The sequence below is a fragment of the Gouania willdenowi genome, unplaced genomic scaffold (genome assembly GCF_900634775.1).
Source record: "Gouania willdenowi unplaced genomic scaffold, fGouWil2.1 scaffold_85_arrow_ctg1, whole genome shotgun sequence".
NCBI classification, from domain to species: Eukaryota; Metazoa; Chordata; class Actinopteri; order Blenniiformes; family Gobiesocidae; genus Gouania; species Gouania willdenowi.
In genome coordinates, this window is record NW_021145250.1 from 1221923 (window position 1) to 1238238 (window position 16316).

Here is a 16316-nt window from a genome sequence, read left to right on the forward strand (position 1 = left end):
CCTGTGTCTGAGAAGCATCGGGGAAGGCCAAACCACTTCCTGATGTAAGAGTTGGCAATGCTATCCATTTTGCTGGCTGAAGAAGAAGGTATCTCACTCACTTTTCACTTGTTGAAAGAGAGTGAACTGATAGCACCACACTTTCAGTTTACCAGGAAACTGGCTGCTGTCAATCTTTGTAAGCCCACCTCTCAGTTGCCTCTGGGACAACATTTACACTTGCCAATCGGAGAGGTCGGCTATACACTCCCTGCCAAGGCTTCGGATAGGTTGTTGTTTTAACAGCGGTATCTTCTCCCCTCCAACTGTTAAATCAGTCCTGACATTCCTCAACCCTCTTCTAATAGACAAGCTTCTGGACTTTGTAGGCTTGAACTTCATTCTTGCCCACATTATCAGCTCGTTAAGGGGCTTGAGGAGGTGTCGTGCATGGGGCGGTCTGTAGGATGGTTGTCACGTCATCCATGTACCCTCTCAGGGCGCGCAGTCTTCCTCCTGATGGTGACCTAATCCCTCTGGTGACTTGTCTTGCCCCGATCAGGATGACTTTGAATGCCACTGGGGAGATTGAGCAGCCCATATCTATACCAACTTCCAACTGCTGCCAACCTGTCATCATTCCATCACAAGGGAAGCACACGTTGAAATTGCTGAAATACTCTGCGATGATGGAGGTGACGTAAGCTGGAATATGGAAGAATTCCAGTGAGAACTCGACCAGCTTGTGCGGTACTGAATCGTACACATTTGCCAGATCTAGCCACACTACATGCAGATCACGCTTCTCCCTTTTGGCACGTTGTATCTGCTCCCAGATCATGGCTGAATACTCAATGCATCCTGGGAGCTCCGCCTTTTGACAACTTGTGTCGATGTAGTTCTTGCTGCTCAAAAATCTGGCCGTTCTTCTTGCGAGGACTGAGAAGAAAACCTTCCCCTCCACGTTCAACAAGGCAATGCTTCTGAACTGGTCAATTGGTGGAATTCTGCTCCTTGGGAATGAAGGTTCCATATGCCTCCTGCCACTCCGCTGGTATGCATTTCTTTTTCCACACAACCCTCATTAACTTCCACAAGATCTTGGTCACCTGTGGACAGTTCTTGTACAACTTATAGTGGAGCCGATGCTGATCTGGCCTTTCTGAGCACATCTCTGAGCTCCCTTAACTGTGGTGGGAGGTGTCAAACAGGGTCCTTGGGGGGTTTGGACGTTATTATTTTACTCTTTTCTTCAAGGTTTTAACGGGAACTTGACGTTTGTTCATACACATAATGATCAAAAATATTGAATTATGTATTTTTTTCAACCCTGTGCAAAATAAAGAAAAACATTTAAAAGATTAAAAATGTAAAAATATAAATTTATTAATATTACACATTTCAGAGTAGAGTAACTTTATTGATCCAGTATTTACTGTCATTACATTTGAGATAAAGTGAAGGAGAAAAAAAAAAAACAGAAGGCAACACAAAATACCCAGAAGACACTGGGAAAATAGTGCAATGGAGATAAAATACGTCTACAATAATAAAGGCTATATAAAAAGAAAAATTATATAAAAATGTATTATATATATAATATAAAGAATATATATACTGTGTTCTTATATAAGGATATATATATATATATATATATATATATTTTTTTTTTTTTTTTTTTTTTTTTTTGAGGTGGGGGCAAGGAGAGATATACATATTTCTATACGTACATATTTTCAGGTTACCCCACATGGGGTCACGACCCCAGGGTTGAAAACCCCTGATTTATTGTAAGAAGGGACCAATTAAAAAAAAAAAAAAAAAACATATTTAACTAAATATTGATCCAAACGTGGAAAAATGTTGAGATTCGTGAGTTATTGAGTAAAAAGATGGTGTTTAAACACAAAATAATCACCGTAAGCATCAGATGAAATAATCAAATGTTTCCTGAGGATTTATTTAAAGCCGTTTTTTAATTAAGAAGAATGAAAATCCTTTGAGGGCGGAGTCGCCTTTTACGCCCCGCCCCCTCCGGTGCTGCTACTCGGTGTGAGTACCGGAGGAGTCCACCGGTGACGTACAGTCCTCCACCCGCCATGCCGCGGACACAGCATCCACCCTCCGGGGGCGCGCACTGACCACTGGAAGCCCCGCAGCGCGTCCCCGCGGCACCGCCCGGTTCTCCCGGTAAATGAACCGGAGTCTATCCCGGTTCTCCTGGTTCCTCTGGTTCCTCTGGTTGATGGTCTGCAGCACAGGCCGCAGATGGAGACGGTGATGGAGAGAGAGAGCAGCAGCGCCCTGGGGGGGCTGTTCCAGACCACCATTGGAGACATGAAGGTAACACACACACACACACACACACACACACACACACACACACACACACACACACACACACACACTGGATTGGAGGGGCGTGTCCTGCAGCTGTTGCACAAAAACCAGAGGAAAAAAGACGCAATCACTGCTGTGCGCGACAAAAATAATGCTGATGATCAGGAGGAGGAGGGTGTGAGGATGAAGGTGCAGCTTTCTGTGGAAAACGATAAGAGATCAGATTAGATCAGATCCGATCAGAGGGAGCCTCAGAATGGAGCTGTGACCAGGGGCACGTGTAGGAAATCTTGGTTCGGGGGCCACTGCAGAATCACAGGCTGATTAAGGTGGTCCAGTAATAAAACAACCAGTTTACCTTAAATGATTTATTGATTTGCATCGTGTACATTTCCTTTATATGTTCAAACAACAAAACATGTGATACATCAGAAATATGATATACAGTAAAATAGTATGTGTGAGTGGATCTAATGCTGCTGCTCATTGTAACATTAACTAAAAGAAAAAACATAAAACCTTATACATGTTTATAGTTAAATTATGTAAATCTACTGCCATGAAACTGTGATTAGGAAAGTGTAAAAAAGGAAAGAGTTCTAATCTGATTTGAAAATATTAGTTGCATCAGTAAAATAATATTACAATCACAGTCACACAGAATATTACATTCTTTAGACTCATTTTGGTTCAGACTGACATTAAATCAGAAACGTTTCATTGGCCAAGTACAGTATAAACAATATGAGGAACATGACTTAGTGGATGGTACGAAAACACAAAACAAACCCTATTTGTTCCCATGGAAACCAGTACAGGACAAACTGTGATTAGTGATGATGAAGGCGTGAATACCAAACATTATATATTGTTTAAAGCTGCAGTACTCAAATTATTTTCTTTAATTAAAACAAACATTGTTATTAGCATCATATAGTATATCGTGAAAGTAATGATATCTGAAAGAATCGTACGTCTCTGTGCTGTCTGTGCCTTATAATTAATTATTGTATTTAATAAAACCCCTCCAGCTCCAATCAGTGGATTTAGAGAAAGGAGGGGTGAGCAGAGCCCACCAAGGAGCCTCCTCATTGGCTGTCGCGATATATAGTGAAGCGTGTGCACAGTGCAGACTTGTTTTCAGTAAAGCATGGCTGCCAAACACCCACCAGCAAAGATTACTGTACCTGTGCTGCTGTTACTGTATTTACTGTACTGCTAAAAAACCCAAAAAGAGAAAATCAGAGGAAGAAAAGAAAGATGTTTGGATTCTTCAGACTGTCAGCGTTCAGCGCAACTTCATGCACTCAGAGGAGGAGACTGGGAGGGATTATCAGAGTGGGGGGGCGGGATTTACCCAAATTCACCCATGCCCGTCTGTCATGGTTCAACACTGAGCTCGTGTAACTTTTATCACTGTTTCAACAAAAAATGTATTTACAAGCTACACTTGAATTAGTCTTTAGTGAATCTGGACCCCTTGGCCCCGCCCATGGCGGTGACCCAATGGATCAATAAATAAAACATCCACTCATATTTATTAATTAATCATCTGTTCCAAAGCTTTTCATCCACAATTTAACTGTATTTATTATCAACAGACGTAATATGTTGTACTCAAGTAGAATTTTACTATTGATTGAACTTAAACTAAGAATATTCTCACAAATTTAAATTTAAAGCCTATTTTTACCATTTTTTTACAACTTCACCAAACTCACCATATTTTAACCTATTTTTCTTGCCATGTTTTTGCTCCTTTTAATGTATTTTTTCTACATTTCTCACATTTCTGACACTTCTACATCACATTTCCAGACATGTTCAGCACTTATCAACCATTTCTACCACTTTTACACCTAATGTCACATATGTTGATCCATTATTGTCACTTTTAACCTTTTTTCACCAGATTTCATGATTATTTTTTACCAGTTTAACCACATTCACCATTTTTCATACTCATTATTTACCAGTTTAAACTAATTGTTCCAATATTGACACTTTAAACTCTTTTCATCAATTTTTCTGTCTGTTTTCGTCCACTTTAATTTGCAACTGCATGCGTGTAAAATAACTGCCTCCATCAGTGCACTGGTGTTATGGACGAACTGGTCTGTGTGATGTCATCAAACAAACGGTGACAAACAGGCCCCTGGTGCTGATGCTGCTGCTGCCTCCAGCTGTTGCCACGGTGACTGATGGATGCTGCGACCCTGTGTGTGTGTGAGATCCTCTGCAGCTGCTGCTGCGTTACCGTAGTAACGGTAACTAGGCAATGACGCTGAGCATCTCTGACAGGAAATGGAGGGACACGCCCACTGACCACACACAGGCACAGTTTGTGGTTATTATTGAAACACATTGTTTTTTATTGTAGTTTTGTGTTTTTTTTTCATCTTTTGTGTTTTTTTTTTTCTTAACATTTTGTTTTATCTAGTTTGTGGATTCTTGAGTTATTTTATTTATCATGTCAGGATATAAATCATTTTTTGAAGTTAGTTCACTGAAAAGTCCCCTCCAAAATAAAAGCATTGAATCATTTTCAAGCCTTTTGACTCTCAAGCTTTTCTGTCGACTAGGTTTAGATTGTTTTGTGAATTGTTTGTATTTCTTAAAAATCTATTTCTTTATCGAGTTTTTTATATTTATAATTATGTATTTTTATATTTTTATTGAATTAATTGTTCACTGAATGTTATTTGTGTCTCTACAGGGCAGTTATCCAGTGTGGGACGACTTCATCAGCAAAGCCAGCAAACTACAGTCACAGCTCAGGTAATATAGGTTAGCATTAGCATTAGCATGACTACAGTCACAGCTCAGGTAACATAGGTTAGCATTAGCATTAACATGACTACAGTCACAGCTCAGGTAACATAGGTTAGCATTAGCATGACTACAGTCACAGCTCAGGTAACATAGGTTAGCATTAGCATGACTACAGTCACAGCTCAGGTAACATAGGTTTGCATTAGCATATGACTACAGTCACAGCTCAGGTAACATAGGTTAGCATTAGCATACGACTACAGTCACAGCTCAGGTAACATAGGTTAGCATTAGCAATAACTTATTACTACATTGACAGCTCAGATAATATAGGTTAGCATTAGCATTAGCATGACTACAGTGACAGCTCAGGTAACATAGGTTAGCATTAGCATATGACTACAGTCACAGCTCAGGTAACATAGGTTAGCATTAGCATACGACTACAGTCACAGCTCAGGTAACATAGGTTAGCATTAGCAATAACTTATTACTACATTGACAGCTCAGTTAACATAGGTTAGCATTAGCAGATGACTACAGTCACAGCTCAGGTAACATAGGTTAGCATTAGCATATGACTACATTCACAGCTCAGTTAACATAGCTTAGCATTAGCATATGACTACATTGACAGCTCAGTTAACATAGCTTAGCATTAGCATATGACTACAATCACAGCTCAGGTAACATAGGTTAGCATTAGCATATGACTACAATCACAGCTCAGTTAACATAGGTTAGCATTAGCATATGAATACAATCACAGCTCAGGTAACATAGGTTAGCATTAGCATGACTACAGTCACAGCTCAGGTAACGTAGGTTAGCATTAGCATTAGCATGACTACAGTCACAGCTCAGGTAACATAGGTTAGCATTAGCATATGACTACAGTCACAGCTCAGGTAACATAGGTTAGCATTAGCATACGACTACAGTCACAGCTCAGGTAACATAGGTTAGCATTAGCAATAACTTATTACTACATTGACAGCTCAGATAACATAGGTTAGCATTAGCATTAGCATGACTACAGTGACAGCTCAGGTAACATAGGTTAGCATTAGCATATGACTACAGTCACAGCTCAGGTAACATAGGTTAGCATTAGCATACGACTACAGTCACAGCTCAGGTAACATAGGTTAGCATTAGCATATGACTACAATCACAGCTCAGTTAACATAGGTTAGCATTAGCATATGAATACAATCACAGCTCAGGTAACATAGGTTAGCATTAGCATATAACTACAATCACAGCTCAGGTAACATAGCTTAGCATTAGCAATAACATATTACTACATTGACAGCTCAGGTAACATAGGTTAGCATTAGCATATAGTACAGTCACAGCTCAGGTAACGATCAGTTAGCATTAGCGTAGGACAGTGATGTACAAAAAGGATAAATGAAGGAACTTTAACGCGGCCAACAGTGATTGATAAGTTGTCATTAACGTGTCCGACAACATTTTTGATCGTAACACTGATTTAAAGATGTGAAATGATTTTTGATGTTGTCTGCTGTGTTTCCAGGGCGACCGTTGTCACGGTAGCAGCGTTCCTTGATGCCTTTCAGAGGGTGGCAGACCTCGCAACCAACAGCCGAGGAAAGACTGAGCTTTAAACTAGTCAATGCTCAATGGCATTGATTAAGAATCACTTTGTTTTGTGCTTTTGTTCTGATTTTGTAACATTGTTGTTGTTTTAATGTTATTTTGTTGCTGTTTTGTGGTTATTTCATTGTTTTGTGTCTTTTTGTCTTTTTTTGTATGTCATTCATTTGTGTTATTGCAACACATTGTGTACCTCATTTAATTCAGTATTTTTCTATGTTTTTGAGTTGCCAGTTGCAGTTTTGTGTGTTTTAGTTTCTAGCTTTTATTGTGGCTTTGTGGGTTTTTGGTGTTGTCTGTGTATTTTATTGTGAAGGGGATTTATTTCAGCAGCAGATTAGATTTCTGTTGGAAACAGGAAACAGTTTAGTTCTTTTTTTCCAAACAATAATTTTATTATTTTATAATGTTGGTCATATTGTGTTGTTTTGTGTTTTGACATAATTAGTTAGTGTGTATTTCTACAGTTAGTGTGTATTTCTACACTTAGTGTGTATTTCTACAGTTAGTGTGTATTTCTACAGGGTTAGTGTGTATTTCTACAGGGTTAGTGTGTATTTCTACAGAGTTAGTGTGTATTTCTACAGGGTTAGTGTGTATTTCTACAGGGTTAGTGTGTATTTCTACAGTTAGTGTGTATTTCTACAGGGTTAGTGTGTATTTCTGCAGAGTTAGTGTGTATTTCTACAGGGTTAGTGTGTATTTCTACAGGGTTAGTGTGTATTTCTACAGAGTTAGTGTGTATTTCTACAGGGTTAGTGTGTATTTCTACAGGGTTAGTGTGTATTTCTACAGTTAGTGTGTATTTCTACAGGGTTAGTGTGTATTTCTACAGGGTTAGTGTGTATTTCTACAGGGTTAGTGTGTATTTCTACAGTTAGTGTGTATTTCTGCAGAGTTAGTGTGTATTTCTACAGGGTTAGTGTGTATTTCTACAGAGTTAGTGTGTATTTCTACAGGGTTAGTGTGTATTTCTACAGGGTTAGTGTGTATTTCTACAGTTAGTGTGTATTTCTACAGGGTTAGTGTGTATTTCTACAGGGTTAGTGTGTATTTCTGCAGAGTTAGTGTGTATTTCTACAGGGTTAGTGTGTATTTCTACAGGGTTAGTGTGTATTTCTACAGAGTTAGTGTGTATTTCTACAGGGTTAGTGTGTATTTCTACAGGGTTAGTGTGTATTTCTACAGTTAGTGTGTATTTCTGCAGAGTTAGTGTGTATTTCTACAGGGTTAGTGTGTATTTCTACAGAGTTAGTGTGTATTTCTACAGGGTTAGTGTGTATTTCTACAGGGTTAGTGTGTATTTCTACAGTTAGTGTGTATTTCTACAGGGTTAGTGTGTATTTCTACAGTTAGTGTGTATTTCTACAGGGTTGGTGTGTATTTCTACAGTTAGTGTGTATTTCTACAGGGTTGGTGTGTATTTCTACAGTTAGTGTGTATTTTTACAGTTAGTGTGTATTTCTACAGGGTTGGTGTGTATTTCTACAGTTAGTGTGTATTTCTACATGGTTGGTGTGTATTTCTACAGTTAGTGTGTATTTCTGCAGAGTTAGTGTGTATTTCTACAGGGTTAGTGTGTATTTCTACAGAGTTAGTGTGTATTTCTACAGGGTTAGTGTGTATTTCTACAGGGTTAGTGTGTATTTCTACAGTTAGTGTGTATTTCTACAGGGTTAGTGTGTATTTCTACAGTTAGTGTGTATTTCTACAGGGTTGGTGTGTATTTCTACAGTTAGTGTGTATTTCTACAGGGTTGGTGTGTATTTCTACAGTTAGTGTGTATTTTTACAGTTAGTGTGTATTTCTACAGGGTTGGTGTGTATTTCTACAGTTAGTGTGTATTTCTACATGGTTGGTGTGTATTTCTACAGTTAGTGTGTATTTCTGCAGAGTTAGTGTGTATTTCTACAGGGTTAGTGTGTATTTCTACAGAGTTAGTGTGTATTTCTGCAGAGTTAGTGTGTATTTCTGCAGAGTTAGTGTGTATTTCTACAGAGTTAGTGTGTATTTCTACAGTTAGTGTGTATTTCTACAGGGTTAGTGTGTATTTCTAGAGTTAGTGTGTATTTCTACAGGGTTAGTGTGTATTTAATTCATTAAAAAGAGGTGAAAGAACTATTTTTATCAGTGAGAGCTGATGTGTGTCCGACACAGAAGCTGTGAATTATTGATCAGTTGATCGACCTTTAGTGAATCCTCCGTCACCAACATGTGCAGAGACGGCAACTTTTATCACAGCAGGGCAACGGCAACGCTTAGTGTGAAGTGTCCTCAAGAACGGAGCTTTTATTCAAGTTATTTTGTTTTTTTTGTGTAATTTATTGTCATTTTGGATCATTTTGTTGTCGTTCTATATATTGTTTTTCATTTTGTGTATTTTTGTTGGTGTTTGCGTTTCATTTCAAATCATTTTTATGTAATTATTTTCTCCTTTCTTGTAATTTTTGTTTGTATTGTTTGTTTTTATTTTTGTTGGTGTTTTGCGTAATCTATTGTCATTTTGTGTGTATTGTTGTTTTGTGTGTTTTTAAGTCATTTAGTGTATTTTTGTTTGTTTTTTGCATAATTTAATGGAATTTTGTGTAATTATTTTCTCATTTTGTGTAATTTTGTTTTCATTATGTGTATTTCTGTTGTTTTGTACATTATCACTCATTTTGTGTGTGTTTGTTGTCATTTATTGTTTATTAATTTTCTAATTTCCACTGTTTTAGAAAGAAAAGAAAATATCATAATAATAAAGTATATGTATAATACATAATCTGAATGTATATAATAATATGTTTTAGGAGGAACCAGAGATATCGGTTCATCTCTGACCAGGATGTGTTTGAGGCATCGCAGCATCGAGGCCAAGCTACGACAGTTCTCCATGTAAGTGTGTGTGTGTGTGTGTGTGTGTGTGTGTGTCTGTCTGACCCCTCGTCTCCATGGTAACCTTGTCTCCAGGGTGTTTCTGGACTGTCTGATCAACCCACTGCAGGAGCAGATGGAGGAGTGGAAGAGAGCGGTCAACGTGTTGGACAAGGAGCACGCTAAGGGTTAAACACATACGCACACATACACACACAAATACACACACTTTCACTGCACAACTTATTCACTCATAGATTGTTGTCGTTGAACGTGTTTTGTCTCATTTTGTGTATTTCTTTTGTGTTTTTGTTTTTGTGTTCTCATTCTGTCTGTTGTATGTTTGTACAATTTTATGTTATGTGTGCTTTTGTTGTAATGTATTTTTCTTTTTTCTTCCTGTTTTTGTAATTATTTAGTCATTTTTTTGTTGTTTGTGTGTTTTTCTTGTCGTTTTGTCGTGTGTTTGTGTTTTATTTTGGTCTATTTCTCAGTTTTTTGCGTGATTTTGCACTTACTTTGTCTATTTTTTCATGATGTTTGTGTTATCATTTTGTCTATTTATTTGTTGTTTTTAAACTTATTTTGTCTATTTTTATGTTGTTTGTGTGTATTTTGTACACACACACACGTGTTGTGGAACATATTTGTTGAAGTGCGTTTGTTTTTTTGTGGTCAGAGTATAAAAAAGCTCGTCATGAGATAAAGAAGAGGTCGTCAGATACGCTGAAGCTGCAGAAGAAGGCTAAGAAAGGTTAGCGTCTGCTAGCATGTTTCTGCTCCTGTTGATGACAAACGTTAACGTTGTTTTCCTCTCTTTGTTCTCACCACGATCGTCTCCAGCCGATGTTTTTGGTAAGTTTCGGTTCCTCCTGGAGACGCGTTGATCTGTCACTGAGTCACTAAACACCTTCTTCTTCTTCTGTGGTGGTTTTAGGGCGGGGCGACCTACAGCCTCAGCTGGACGTGGCTCTGCAGGACGTGAGCGATAAAGTTGTGATGCTGGAGGAGATGGAGAAACAGGCTCTGAGGAAAGCTTTAGTGGAGGAGAGGAGTCGCTTCTGCTGCTTCGTTTCTCTGCTCAGGCCTGTAGTGGTCAGTAGATGTCAGTAGATGTTTGTGGGTGTGTCTGTAGATGTGTGTCTCACACTCACACACATGTTGTGTGTGTAGATATCTCACTTTTTTTCCTCCTTGCTCTCAGAGGAGCCTTGCCCTCCTTGTTTTTCCTGCTTGTTGCTCTTTGTCTTGGTTTTGTCTGGTCTTTAATCTAACAGGAGCCTCTATCTGCATCCTGATCCTAAATCTAAATCATGGAATTCACCTGCTGGCCAGGGGTGGTGAACTCCAGTCCTCAAAGGCTGGATTCCTGAGACTTTAGATGTGTCCCTGCTCCACCTCACCTTATTGGATATGAATGACCAGGAATAATAGGGCTGGTAGTCAATGTTGTGACTTATCTTCATTTTGGCCTGAGATGAACAGCCTGTTGTCTAGGTCTGTTTTTTCTCCACACTCTTCCATGGATGGTATGTTGATTCCACGCTCTGAACTTTCCTTCACTTTCCCATGAACACCTGGGATCTTCGTCTTGATTAACGAACTCTCGAGGTCATTTCTACGGCAACGCCGTCCCACGTCATCGGCATTGGAGACAAACTGAGCGAGACTGCAGCAGAGTCTCAGAAAACAGGCACACGCTCACATGATCACTCCCACACTTTCAGCAGCAGGAGGCGAGGCCGTAAGGGCGGCTATGCGCCACCCTGTGACTGACCTGTGAACTACAGATCCTAAAGACCCCTCCCCCTGGTGCTAACGTGCTGTTGTGTTAAATTGAATGTACGCTGAGGAGGTTTTTTTCTAGTTTTATACTGTCCTCCTCAATAGGGAACCAGTTTAAACCCTGCCTTTTCTCCTCCTGTTGTTCTGCCACTTTTCATCTAAAACACAGGGCGCCGCCCTTGTGGCGACCCACAGTTCTCCCGCTCCTGAATGAAATTTTATGACTCTGTAACATGTCCAATGGCAAATAAAGATTCTGACTCCCACCCATGTTGTGCGTCCCCAGGAGGAGGAGATGTCTATGCTGGGTGAGATCACACACCTTCAGACTCTCACTGACGACCTGAGGATTCTGACCATGGACCCACACAAGCTGCCAGCCTCTAGTGAACAGGTTGATTCCCACGGTTTATCATCACTGGACTAACTTAACCAATCACCTAACTAGCTGTGTGTGTGTGTGTGTGTGTGTGTGTGTGTGTGTGTGTGTGTGTGTGTGTGTGTGTGTGTGTGTGTGTGTGTGTGTGTGTGTGTGTGTGTGTGTGTGTGTTTCAGGTGATCGTAGATCTCAAAAGCTCTGAGTGTTGTTGGTCATTTCAAACTCCTCCTTCATCACCAAACTCCAGCGTGTGCAGGTAGTGATGATGATGATGATGATGTCACAGCGTGTAAACAGAGGCCGTGAGCATGTTCTTCCTCCTCTTCCTCAGCAGTCTGAACAGCGTGACCAGCAGTGACTCTCGCTCTAGCGGCTCTCTCTCTCTCTCCCACTCTCCTTCCTCTCACTTCCGTTTCCGCTGCTCTTCCTCCTCCTCTTCCTCGGCTCTTCCTCCTCAGACCAACACTCGTCTGTCGTCCGTCTCGTCCCACGATTCGGGTTTCATCTCCCACGACGCGTTCACCTCCAAACCCTCGCCGACCGCCACCATCCACGACCGACTGATGGTGAGCTGCGTTCAACGCACAACGTTATCCATTCAACGCACAACTTTATCCGTTTAACGCACAACTTTATCCATTCAACGCACAACTTTATCTGTTTAACGCACAACTTTATTTGTTTAATGCATAACTTTATTCATTCAACTAGAGATTGACCAATATAGGTTTTTAGCGCCGATGCCGATACCAATTTTTTTTCCATCAGCTTTAGCCGATGACTGATACGGACTGCCGATTTTCTTGAGACGACATTCGGAGCCAATACTACTTTTGCTCGCTCAATTTACATCATAAAAATTACACAATGATAACAAATGGTACGAGTCTCAATTTTTAAAAAAGGAACATTTATTGAAATTAACAAAAATGACAAGTAAAAAATGTTTAACAAATATTAAAAACAGGTGATGTAGAACTAGTAAAAATAGATATGTAAACATAATACATTCTGAAAATATATATTTAAGCATAAATAAAATGACACACACTATTGACCACAGTAACAAAAATACACTATGATCAGATCTAACTTTTGAGTCTTTTCCACACACAGGGAGATTCATAGACATTATTAGTGATTTAGGAAAAGAGAAATGTAAATAATCACCAAATAACATAAAAACTTTAAAGTGTCACTTGTGATATTGAATGTATAACTGAGTTTAGACTCCTGCTGATCAGTGTTACCACAACAGAGGGCGGTCATTTACACGCCCCTCACTGAAAGCTTATACAGTAGTCCCTCGCTATATCGCGGTTCCACTTTTTTACAGTGCAATTTTAGATGCATTTTTTACAGCGTATGAACGCGCATTGTGTTCTGCGTCCTGATTGGCTAATGCTGCGTTCACCCACCAGCGACACATCCAACACGGTGAGTTTCACTGGCTGCTGAAGCAGGAAGCTGCAGGTCATAGTGGAGGAAACAGACGCTCTGCATTTCCTACCGTCAGCCTGTTCCTCTTTTTTTCATATGTCTGACTGACCTCACTGATTACCCTCTCACTGGGAACAGAGGACAGTTTGTCAAAGTTTTCATAGCTCTCCTTCAGTCAGCGCAGTGCTCTCATGTATCTCCAGACAGGTCGTTAAATACAACTGAGACGCCGACAACACCACGAAACACCGTCGGTATTACTTAATCCTATGACCAGTGTTCGTAACAGCTACCGTATGAATACATGTAGCCACAATGACGAGCAGTTTTATAGACGAGGCATTCGACATTCCCGTTTACCATTTGGACCCAAAAACTTTCTTAGCGTATAGTTTCAAATAAAACACATGTAGAACATGTATTTGGTGTTCATGTTTCCACTTTTAAATTGTACGGTAATATTTCGTCTAAGTTAAACAGTTAAAGGAACGCTTTGAAAGTTTAAAACTTATCGTTGTGTTGGAGAGCTTCCTCCACCGTTCTTCTAGTGGGGGACGGGCTCTGCACTCTGCATTGCACAGCAGCCTCTCCAGCAGCAGCAGCCTGTGGAGGTCTCTCTGTATATAATGGGTTCGGCCAACGAAGCAGCCAGCATCGGCCGATGCCGATACACGTAAAAAAATTGGCCGATTAATTGGTCGATCACTACATTCAACGCACAATTTATCCGTTTAATGCGCAACTTTATTTATTCAATGCACTAATATTCAAACTAATAGTTTATCTGCTGTGGTTTGGTAGGACTGGACAAAAGCGGGTCCGTACGACCATCCTGTGCTGAGGAAAAACAAAGAGAGGAGAGAAACTACAGATCCCAGCAGCCACCTGGGCACTGCTGATGTCACAGCAGGGGTGGAGCCTCCAGGGGTCAAAGGTCACATGGTGACTTCACCAAAAGTCAGATCGGTTAGTTTTAAAGAAATCTACCGTCTAACTTTTAGGAATAGGAATATGTTATTTACTCATACATTAATAAAAAATAATGTCTGTGTGTGTGCGTGTGCATGATCCAGCAGGCGGAGCGTGACACTCACGAGGAGCTGGTCCGGGTCCTAGCTCGAGGTCTCCATCTGGACATCCATGACTCCAGCAGAGACTCCCTGCAGGGATCCAGTGGTTACAGCAGCCAGACCAACACGCCGTGTTGTTCTGAGGATGCCATTCCCTCACAGCGTACGCGCGCACACACACACACACACACACACACACACACACACACACTGAGAGTGGCTTTAGCATTGACAGCCTTCGGTTCAAAGTTCTGAACTGATTCCATGTTTCTGTTTCCAGTGTCTGACTGCGACAACTTCTCCGTCGTTGCGGATCAGGACGCGGAGCAGCAGCCATCGACGACGGACTTTAACAAGTCCTCCATCGTCCCCAGAAACAGTGACATTATCCAGTCCTACCGTCGCATGTTCTCATCAAAACGTCCCGCCTCCACGGTCGGTGCAACCCCCCACTCATCCGTTCCCGCTGCCACCCCCGGGGTCGCGACCATCCGGAGGACACCATCCTCCAAACCCAATCTGCGTCGCCCCAACCTCAGCCTCGGCCCCATTCCCATCAGGCCCCCCATGATTCCAGTCAAGACCCCCACCGTGCCAGAGCAGCCGGGGTTCCCCTACGGCGGACCTCGGACCCCGACCACGCCCTTGTCCCCGGGCGACGATCTCAAGCTGGTGTCATCCAGGTCCGCTCCGTGGGAGTTCCAGCATGAAGAGTCAGATCCTCCCACGCCTCCGCCACAGCCGGGCAGGTGGGGGTCGGAGCGGGAGATCCGTTTTCTCCCGGAGCTCCTGGAGGAGGCGGAGTATGGGCAGGTGGAGGACTATCTGGTGGCTATCCGGCGAGGAGTCAAACTGAAGAACACGACGACTAACGACCGGTCGGCCCCGATGATTCACTGAGGCTCCTCGGACTGAGAACCAGTTTGTTGGAGGGACACGGAACGGTTGAAAAACTGCAAGAAAAAGCTTTTGAATAAGTGCCATAAACTAAAGCACGTTATGATTTACTATGTTAGACAAACGAACGGCGTATTCCCAAACAAACATTCCGTTCCTTGACTGTATCAACCCCCAGGGGGGCGCAAGTGTCAGCCAATCCCACCCTACATGAACTCAACCTCAGCCTTGGCCCCATTGCTATCAAGCCCCCCACAATCCTGGTCAAGCCCACTAAAGAACAAGGGTTCCCCTACAGCAGTACTTAGTGTCCCTGGGTGGGTATGCCCCATCGCAGACCGGTGGGCGTGCGTCTGAATTAAGCTGAAGAAAGATGACGACTAACGATGGATTGTTCCCGACGTTTCACTGAGACCGCTGTTCGGACTGGGACCAGTCTGTTGGATGTACACGGAATAACACAAACACTGCTTAGAACAAGTGCCATAAACTAGAGGTAGTTAGAAGTTACTACGTTAGACGGGTTTGTTTTAGCAATCAGATGAGAAGGTGGAGATGGAGGTCAAGAAGAGGAGTCACGACCAATCGGTCCAGATGATTCACTGAGACAGATGTTTGGACTGGGATCAGTTTGTCGGAAAGACACGGAACGCTCAGAATAAGTGCCATAAACTGGAGAAAGTTTTAAGATTCTCGAACAAATCTAAGTCAAGAAGACGAATACTGAGCTATTGCTAAAGCTTTTTAATTGAAAAGAAAACGTAATGATTGGAGACGTGCTCAGAAAGAGTGCCACGAGTGCCATAAACTAGAGACAGTTCATCACGATAACTATGTCCCACGTGGGTTTTTTGGCGATCCAGCCAGGAGTCAAACACAACATGATAACTACGTAATTTCCAGATTATAAGTCACGACTTCTTTCATTTAAAACTGAGGGTGCGACTAATAACAATGTGACTTATATTGGATCCAGTAGTGCCACCTAGTGAGTAAAATGTGAAATGAATGTAAGTGTTATATAACATAATGATGTGATTGGTAGTAACCGTGGCTCCTCTGATTGTCTGTGAGAAGAAAAACAGAATAACAGAAACAAAAAACAGAATGAACTTCCTGAGACATGAAAAAAATTATTATTCATTATTTTTAGACAAAATTGAGCAGAAATTACAATC

General features: G+C 41.2%; 1 protein-coding gene across 3 annotated transcripts; it reads left to right on the plus strand.

Annotated features, from left to right (window-relative positions):
- The first annotated feature begins 2012 nt into the window (after positions 1–2012).
- LOC114460935 (metastasis suppressor protein 1-like) lies at positions 2013–15538 on the plus strand. 3 transcript variants are annotated; one of them, XM_028442818.1, is made up of 14 exons: positions 2013–2322; positions 5036–5097; positions 6632–6705; positions 9504–9588; positions 9664–9755; positions 10247–10321; positions 10411–10422; positions 10505–10662; positions 11639–11746; positions 11908–11987; positions 12063–12297; positions 13973–14137; positions 14245–14404; positions 14522–15538. In XM_028442818.1, exons 1-14 carry the CDS (start codon positions 2248–2250, stop codon positions 15139–15141), a joined length of 2001 nt encoding a protein of 666 aa, XP_028298619.1. In that variant the 5' UTR covers positions 2013–2247; the 3' UTR covers positions 15142–15538. The 3 variants fall into 3 exon arrangements, with proteins under 3 accessions (XP_028298619.1, XP_028298621.1, XP_028298620.1); XM_028442820.1 differs by having other exon boundaries at positions 14248–14404; XM_028442819.1 differs by having other exon boundaries at positions 12066–12297.
- The last annotated feature ends 778 nt before the right edge of the window (positions 15539–16316 follow it).